At 32.3% G+C, this 8707-nt stretch overlaps 2 protein-coding genes across 8 annotated transcripts in view; one reads left to right on the top strand and one right to left on the bottom strand.

Annotated features, from left to right (window-relative positions):
* LOC117176110 (abl interactor 2-like) overlaps positions 1 to 6844 on the top strand; it is a 9955-nt gene extending 3111 nt beyond the window's left edge. For 4 of the 5 annotated variants that reach the window (XM_033366159.1, XM_033366160.1, XM_033366156.1 and 1 more), the window contains exons 3-6: positions 1360 to 1701; positions 2448 to 2501; positions 2927 to 3184; positions 6059 to 6844. In XM_033366159.1, the coding sequence (XP_033222050.1) occupies positions 1360 to 1701; positions 2448 to 2501; positions 2927 to 3184; positions 6059 to 6222 (818 nt within the window). In that variant the 3' untranslated portion in view covers positions 6223 to 6844. The remainder of the gene's footprint in view (positions 1 to 1359; positions 1702 to 2447; positions 2502 to 2926; positions 3185 to 6058) is intronic. The other variant, XM_033366157.1, reaches the window with a different exon arrangement.
* LOC117176111 (ribose-5-phosphate isomerase) overlaps positions 6740 to 8707 on the bottom strand; it is an 11628-nt gene continuing 9660 nt past the window's right edge. For 2 of the 3 annotated variants that reach the window (XM_033366163.1, XM_033366162.1), the window contains exons 4-7: positions 7926 to 8041; positions 7666 to 7799; positions 7331 to 7472; positions 7050 to 7238 (exon numbers count right to left, since the gene is read on the bottom strand). In XM_033366163.1, the coding sequence (XP_033222054.1) occupies positions 7050 to 7238; positions 7331 to 7472; positions 7666 to 7799; positions 7926 to 8041 (581 nt within the window). Of the gene's footprint in view, positions 7239 to 7330; positions 7473 to 7665; positions 7800 to 7925; positions 8042 to 8707 lie in introns of all 3 variants that reach the window. The other variant, XM_033366161.1, reaches the window with a different exon arrangement.

The raw sequence follows: 8707 nt of genomic DNA, 5'->3' as shown, positions 1-8707 counted from the left end.
GAAAATTAAAATTCGAAAATTTTTTCTAAAGCCTCCAGGGGACTTCGTTTTCGCACGAAAAAATTTTATGTGCCCTTATTGCATCCGAACCCACAATTATAAATTATTTAAACCTTTATTCAAACATCTAATTATCAGTATAAAGCAGTGTTTTATGGATTAGAAACTATTTGCATAAAAAAACGCTAAAAAATCATAATTAGCGCCAAAAACTCGCAAACCCCATTTTTCAGTAATTGGGGTTTTTCTGACCCTATAAAACGGATTTATTTGGGCCATTCTAATGCACATTCAATCACTCATTAATGCATAATTGAAAAGTATCACCTATTGACTTCCACAAAAAACAATTTCATTGATGAATTGGTCCAGTTATTGTTCAAAGTTTTAATATGAATGTCTTGTTGGTCATAATGGTCAAACTTAGTTTTTTTTATACATATTCTAATAAATTCAAATGCCCTACTCTTAAAACTGCCCTACTCTTGCCTAGTTTTCTCTATTGATAATTTGAGAATATAAATTTTTTCTGATTTATAGAGTTTAGATATCAGGGCTTAATGATTAAAGTCGAAACTTGATACGAACGCTTTTAAATTTGGTAAATTTATTTCAAATTGAGATCATTAAATAATTTTTTGGCTATATTTATTTAAATCGTTTAAAATTGCAGAATTAGAAATGAAATATTTTAATACTTTTTTTTATCTTAAAAGGTCTCAAGGCCTTGTCTCATTTCAGTATATGTTTCGCAGATTTAGGGGAACGTTTGTTCACGTGGATTCTGGCCCGACCCTTCGTTTACAAGAGTGAAATTTTGCCGTACCCCCCCCCCCCCTCCCTTACACTGTCCACTTGGTATATGGATGGCCCCTACGTCGTTTTTCAGTTGTACCTTAGAACCATAATGCACTGTTGTAGATCAGGCTTTAATTTTTAAATGAAGCAGCAAAAACTGGTAGAATTTGGACCATTTTCAGTGCTTCTTTTTCTGTGTGAGGAATTTCGATTGCTCTAATTGTAAAGTAGATCAATTTTGAATGCTTTGAAAGCTAATTTTGTACAATAATAAAAGTTTGACTTTGAAATTGCTTAATTTTAAATCTTTAGTATTCTATTTTTAAGACTTCAAAAGAATAGTGTAGCATTAGTTTCGTTTATTTGGAGATTCTATTTTGAATACTTCAAGTTATAAATAGTGTAGTTTAAAAATTAAAATAACCGAATAAAGTGATTGAAACCTGGGAAATGGTAGAAAATCTGTCTGAGTTTTGAATGGGCGCATTAAAAATCTTCGCATACAATTTTTAGAGTTTTAAGAAACAGATTCAATGAAAATTGCATTTTCTTTCTAAATAGGAACTCTTAGTAAAGGATCTCGAGAGTATAGAACTCCTCCAGCGGTTGCACCGCCCCAGGTACCTAGCCACTATGCACCAAATTATCCATTGGGACATCCGAGACGAGAACGCGGTCCTGGATACAGCACTTTACCTCTGCATGCTCATACGACTCAACATCCGACTCTCATTTCCAACCATAATACAATGGCGAATCCAGGAAGTCAACATACTCCACCTCCGCAAATTGGGACCGTTCATCCCTTGCAGAGTCACCCTCAAACTCCACCTCCAGCTCCACCTAGTGTCACTGGTACAGCGAGTTACACACAAATACAGGATCAACATAATGGCATGCCTCGTAAGTTCTTGTTTATAAATATAGTTAACATTACTTATTTAAATTAGAATAATAAGTATTTTATTCATGGATGGCTTTAAATTTAAGCTCAGCTGAAACAATAACATCGGTCATATATGTATTTTAACAAGGAAACGGGATTAAATTTTTTTTTATTTTTCAGTCTAAAATGACGAATTTTTAACAGATCATAATATGAAAGAAAATTAATCAGTTTAAGTAATTTATTTTACTCTGGAATGTCTGCAAAATGGAATTGAAATTCGTTGAAATCTTCATTTTTATAAAAAAAACGTTTGACCTATTAAATACTTCAGAATATTGAGTGTCTATTGAAAATTCTTGTGTATAAATTGTATTTAAATATCAATATATTTTTTAATGCTGATTATTAATACTTATAGTAGTTTTCTCAAAATGTTAAAATGTCGAGCGCTCGAAAATTAGAGTATATGAATTAAATATTATTTCCTTTGAAAAAACGTTTGCCTTTTAAATTTGTCATTCAAATTATTATAATGTGAGAAGAATTATAAATTGTTCAGAGATGCAAAGCAACAGAGTTTAGCAATTTATTTAAATATTCTTGAGATTCGGTTTTTAATCCTTTTTGTGATTTGCATGCACTCAAATATTCCAAGAGCTAAGCCTCAAATGTTTAAAAAATCGTAGTTTTGCAAGATTGCGCATTTTTCTAACTTTAAGGATTGAAATCAATTTTTTTGTGTGTTCTTCAATTGCAAAAGTAACGAGCCCACGTCCTAATTGGCCATCAATGGGCACTACAGTAAGGTACAAAGGTAATATTAATAACAATAAAGTAAAATATGTGTGGTAGTAAAATGTGAAATGTGAGTGCCTAATAAATGCAAGCATTAAAATTTTAATGTTATATATGTGAAAATCTCTCAATTTTGATTGCTCGAAAAAGTTAACTACTAATTAATATTAAGAAAAAGTTGGAGTATTGATGTTTGAAATGTGATAGTTTTACTTGTGATGTACAATTTAAATCCGTTTGTTCATGTTTTGCAAAAAAGCAAGTTGTTAGATTATGAGATTTAACGTTATCCAACGTTGGCAAATATTTTAATAGAAAATCGAGTTGCGAGAGATGGAATTATGTGTATTTAAGCACAATTTAGTCCAATATCGAAATTGCAGAGATTTTTTTTCTTTTTAATAATAATTAAATGAGTTTAATATTAGGATTTCTTTTAAATAGCACCACCTTCACCATTGGTTGGTAGGAATTCTGATGTAGGTGATTACACAGGACATCATACGTTGCCACACAGGTTGTCTCATCAAGTTAGTCGCAGTAGCGGTGCCAACAGTCCTCCACTGCCTCCTCCACCTCCTCCAGAACATGAGGAACATCCTCAATTTGGGAGACCACAGCAATCCAGTGGCGCTATAATGCCCATTGTACCAGATGAAGAAGATTTACCTGGATGGGTACCAAAGAATTACATAGAAAAAGGTAATATTTCAGTCCGTCATGAATCGTAAATATTTTAAAACTTTTGTTTCATGTATCACTTTCAGGCCTCACATCAGAGTGTGATCTCTATAGTTTCTATATTATCACTTTTTTCCACACAGTACACATTATTTAACAATTTTAACTTTATTTGAGGGGTTACCATATATCTCATAATTTTAATTAAATTTCCATATTTTTTTTAGCCATGCCGACAAAATGTTATTAAAATGGATTAACGAGGATCCATTACTACATATTACTAGTTACTTTTTCATGAAAAAACTTTGAAAACTGGGGGAAATATGGCCGCTGTCGCAAAACACGTTTGCCTTATTATTACTTGTAATGAGCATAACTTTGAAACGACTTATCTGAAATTAAAAAATGGCGCGCGTTTTTCGGGTCTCGCGCTTCGCGCTCGGATATTTATTCTTTGCAATTGGAATGCTTGAATGAAACTTCATCTGAAACATCTCTTTTAGATCCCAATAATTGTAGGCATTTTCATATTCTGAGTTTTCTGCATCATTAAATTTGGTTAACGATTAAATTTCTCAAAGTTCGGTAGGCTTGGAGGTACACATTCTCATCGTAACATTCGCGCTACGCACTCGATTTTTGACACACATTTTTAAATATATATTTATTATCTGAATTATTTTACCATCAAAAGCTAAAATCCTTTCTTCAGTTATTCTTGCTTATCTCGCGTTATGCTCAAAATGGGATTTTTGCCATTACATAATATTTGATAGATAAAACAAAATATCCTGCAAGTCTTCGTTTAGATTTTTACGTTTCTCGCATCTTTTGGCAACATACTGGAATTTTAGATTTTTGCATATTAATTTCAATAAATAAATTAAAACCTAGGATTTCTGTCAAAAAGTGATACTAAGAAATCTGGTAGGAATTTTGAAACGTTAAAATTCCTCAAAAAACTTCCCATGTTTCGTGTCCTTTGGCTCTAAATCTGAATTTTCGATTTTTTTCATAGCATTTTCGATAAATAAAAGCAAAATTACAAATTCGATAAAAAAATGATTGAAATAAATTTTGTATGACTTTTTGATGGCTATAATTCCTTCTTGAAAATTGTTTTCGCCTCTCACGCCGTTTGGTTCGAAGTTTGAATTTCGATTTTCTGCATAGAACTTTCGGTAAGTAAAACCAAAATCACAAGTCTTATCAAAAAATGATAGAGAGAAAAATTACAGATCTCTCAAAAAGCACAATTCTTCTGTAAAACTCTTTTACTCATCTGTCGTTAGTGTAAAAACGGTATATTCGATTTTTGGATAGCATTTTCATTGGATAAACCCATAATCATTGGTCAAGAAATTCTGGTTAACGAACTCGTTCTTTCTTTTAGAACCGAAAAAAGTGTGCCAAAGTTCGATTTGATCCTTTATATTTTTCGAGAGTTATCGTGTTTACGGGCGCGCGGTCAAACAGAAAGACAGTGGCCATCGTCAAAACTTGAGTTTCATCTTTATAGGGTCTAAAATCCTGGAAATCATATACAGAGATCGTGAACGAAGGGGTTTTTGTTTAAACTGAAATGTCATTTTTTTGGACTAAAAACCCGTATTTTTGGAACATCAAAAATCGAAATTTTTGTAAAATCAAAAAAAACATTCTAGAGTTATCATGCTCTCCGCAAGTAATAATACAAAAGCGTGTTTTGCAGCAGCGGCCATGTTTCCCCAAGTTTTCAACATTTTAAAATGAAAACGTACCTACAAATATATAGTAATCGGCCCTCTTTAGTCCGTTGCAATCAAAATTTTTTAACAGGGTTAAAAAAAATCTTGAAAATCCCTTCTGGACCGGGAAATCGAAATTTTGTGATTTTTGTAAATTCTAACTAGAAACATTTTGCATCATCATTTCAAGGGTCGCTTTACATGACATAAAATTGCGCAAATTTAAAACAATTTTGATTTAAAATTCTTTGAATGAATTGTTGCGATTCCAATTTGAAAATGAAAATTGTGAAGTAATTTCAATAGAAAAATTCGAAAAAAACTGTTCCAGCCAATCGGTTGGGTTGGTTGATTGTCCAGTGAGTATACAAGTCCTAAACTTGTCCTATATACGTCTTTCGGCGGACGTCTTAAGGACGTCCTGAGGACCTTTCAAAGATATGAAAATATCCAAAAGATGTCCTAAAGACGTCAAATCATGTGACATAGAGGTACATTCTAAGGACGTCTTTAGGACGTCCCGGTGCCCACTGGGTGGATTCCTGGTTGACTCAACACTACTTCCGCTGACTCGCCCCGCAGAAATTCAAAAGCGATACTTCCAAAAAATAAACAATGAACATCCTATATAAACTTGTTTGAGAAAAATAATATTTAAAAATATGCATCTACTTATTATACCATTTAAATTTATCGAAGGGAGGAACTCTCATTTAAAATTATGATAAATTCCAATTGATTTTGTTTTTTAGCTTTTTTTTTTAATTGAACAATCTTAATCAATCTTAAGTTTTGGATTAAAATTAAATTTTCTCATGGTCATTTTAGGAAAATATAATTCAAATTAAAAAATGAAGATGATTTATTTTAATCGAGGGGTTGGCCACTCGAGTTTTGTATACACTGGATTTCAATGAATGCATAAAGATTTTAAATAATTTCACAAAGATTTTAATGACTTCATCATAAAGATTCAATGATTTCATAAAGATTAAAAAAATGTCACTAAGATTTCACGAAGGTTTGTGCACCAGATTTCAAGATGATCAACCCTCCCGACTTAATGCATTGGCATGATGTCTTTTTGTATTTAGTTTTCGAAAGAAAGATAAAACGGTCTTTTCTTAAATTTCATATCACAAATCTAATTTACTCAATATTTCAGTTGTGGCAATCTACGATTATTACGCCGACAAAGAAGACGAGCTCAGCTTCCAGGAGAGTTCCGTCATTTACGTTTTAAAGAAGAACGACGACGGATGGTGGGAAGGTGTTATGGATGGAATAACGGGGTTGTTTCCCGGGAACTACGTCGAGCCTTGCGTTTAATTACGTTAACGTGTTATATTCTCTCGACACGTTACGAACTTTGTTAGATTTATTTCAATTGCGCACTTACTACTTTATATTAAAGGCGCTTTTTTATTTATAGAAAACAGCGACTTCTCGAATAATTCCGGTCGCTAAACAAATTTTAGGAAGAACTTTATTATACCTTTATCATTAAATATATTCCAAAAAAACTACACAATAGTCTGTAATATAGTTTTTAATAATAACTTCTACTATTTAACTCTTATGTTTCTCAGGTAACTCCTACCTAAAAAACGTGAGTGTCTATTACTGTATTAATGAATTACTGAAACTTTAATCTGTTCCCAGAAATACAAAACTCTTATCTAGAATTATTATCGTATTTTTGAATTATTGTGACTAAAAATTGCTAGGCATTTTTAGAGGTCTTCAAATACATGAAGAGTTAAACTGTTATTTATATTAATACTATCTTGCTGAAATAATTTTTTACTTCGTTTAGAAGGATTCATTCAAATGCCAGAAACGAAATGACTTTGTATGCATTTATTTGTACGAATATTTAGAAACAGTTTTTTTTTCTTGTTCCACTGTTAACTGTTTTAAAGAGGTTACAATAAAAATGGATGAAAATATCTTTGTACAGTTCAACAATTAATTTTGTTCTAGTTTTACACAGAAAAGTGTGCAACAAAATAAAGTCTTGTCTATAAAGTTAGAAAGTAGCTTATGTCTGCAAAATATTGCGGGGATATTACAAAATTTGATACAAAAGGAGGACGAACGTTTCCTGAGAATTTAGCAAGATTTGAGCCATTTGACAAAATACTTTATTTGAATAGTTAAGTTCGCTCTTTGACACTGCCATCCAGCATTCCAAAGAAAGCTTTTGTAGCCATTTTGATAAAGAGGCCAGTTTCCACTACTCCAGGGATTAGCAATATTTCCGTGTTTACTTTCTCCCAGTTGTTAATACCTTCTGGAAAATTCCAGTCTAGAATAAAGTTTCCATTATCTGTCACGAGTGGACCCTGGAATTTTGAAGATATATTTGATTTTGAAAACACAATAACTTGGCCAATTAAGTTTTATTTAGATTTAACAAATTATTAAGTTCTCTTACCATCTTGGCTATGGCCATTCTTAAAACAGTCGAACCGCCAAATATTTTTTCTATTTTTTGTTGAATAGGTTTGTACGCCATAGGCACTACTTCTATTGGAATACCTTTTTTGTACTGCTCACCTAGCTTTTCTGAATTTTTTCTACGATGGGGAAAATTAAATTACAGACATTCTGTACTTATTGATGAATCCAAATTTTTTTGCTTAGTATTCTAATTGAAAAACTATTACTTCAAATACATTTAAGTTGTTAGATTTTTCAGTGAGTTTTTTACTTTTTTTATAATTATAAAAGTTTTTGAAGTTCAAAACAGATAAAATAGAAAAGGCTCACGTGTAATCGGCTACTATCACGAGCTGTTCTGAGCAAGAAGCAACGACTTTTTCTTGAAGCAAACAGCCACCACCACCTTTGATGATATTCATTTGAAAGTCGACTTCGTCTGCTCCATCAATGGCACAATCTAGCTATTTATTATTGCATTACAAAAATCACAAAGCTCATTTTACAAATAGTGACAGCAAAAATAAAAGCAGTGAACTAACAAACAAATTTTTAGCTTTTTAAATCTGAAATTAAGTTTTTATATTTACTTTTGGATGAGTTTCGAGATCTCCCAGGAAAAGACCATGATTTATAATAAGCTGCCGTGCTTGGAATGATGTGGGAATACAAACTACGTTCAGTTTCTCCTCTCTTGCTCTTTCAGCTAAAAACAAAAATTGATTGAAATTAAATATTTAATTATTAATGTTTTAAAAATTCAGTTTCGGAATTTACAGTCAACTCTTTAGTTGTTATGACATGCCTAATTGGTGTCAAGCAACCCGGGATATCTGTGAATGTAGTGTACCTTGAAAAATAAGCGAAAATGCTGGGAATTCGTGAGTAGACTCGGGAAATCGGTGGTCATAACTTTAAATAGAAAACTTTACTTTCTGCGTAAAATTATTATACAAAAGTACTAGGCAGTCTGATAAATACCTGCAAATTCTAAGAGATGGCATTAGTATTCACCAATGTGAACCATTTTCGTCGAGCTTGATCCTTCAAATGACGCCTGTCAAAACTTCAGCCATTTATGTTTACGCATTTACAAGTTACAGCACTGAGACGCGACTAACCTCAGAGTTTTTTTTAATATGGAAAAATCTGAGTTTCGAGTTTTGATCAAACACATCTTCGCAAGAAAACGATATCCGAGACCAAGGCCAAGCTGGATAAGTATTACCCGGACTCTGCACCGTCGATTGGAACGATTCATAAGATGCTTAACGATCTGGGCGCCCAAAAGAGGTCACTACACCAGAAAATGTCGAAAAAATCCATAATATGATGTTGAATGATCCCAAAGTGAAATTGAGAGAGGTAGCTA

Source organism: Belonocnema kinseyi, chromosome 7 (genome assembly GCF_010883055.1).
Source record: "Belonocnema kinseyi isolate 2016_QV_RU_SX_M_011 chromosome 7, B_treatae_v1, whole genome shotgun sequence".
Lineage (NCBI taxonomy): Eukaryota > Metazoa > Arthropoda > Insecta > Hymenoptera > Cynipidae > Belonocnema > Belonocnema kinseyi.
Note: the sequence above shows the minus strand (reverse complement) of the source record. Positions and strands in the feature narration are given on the sequence as shown.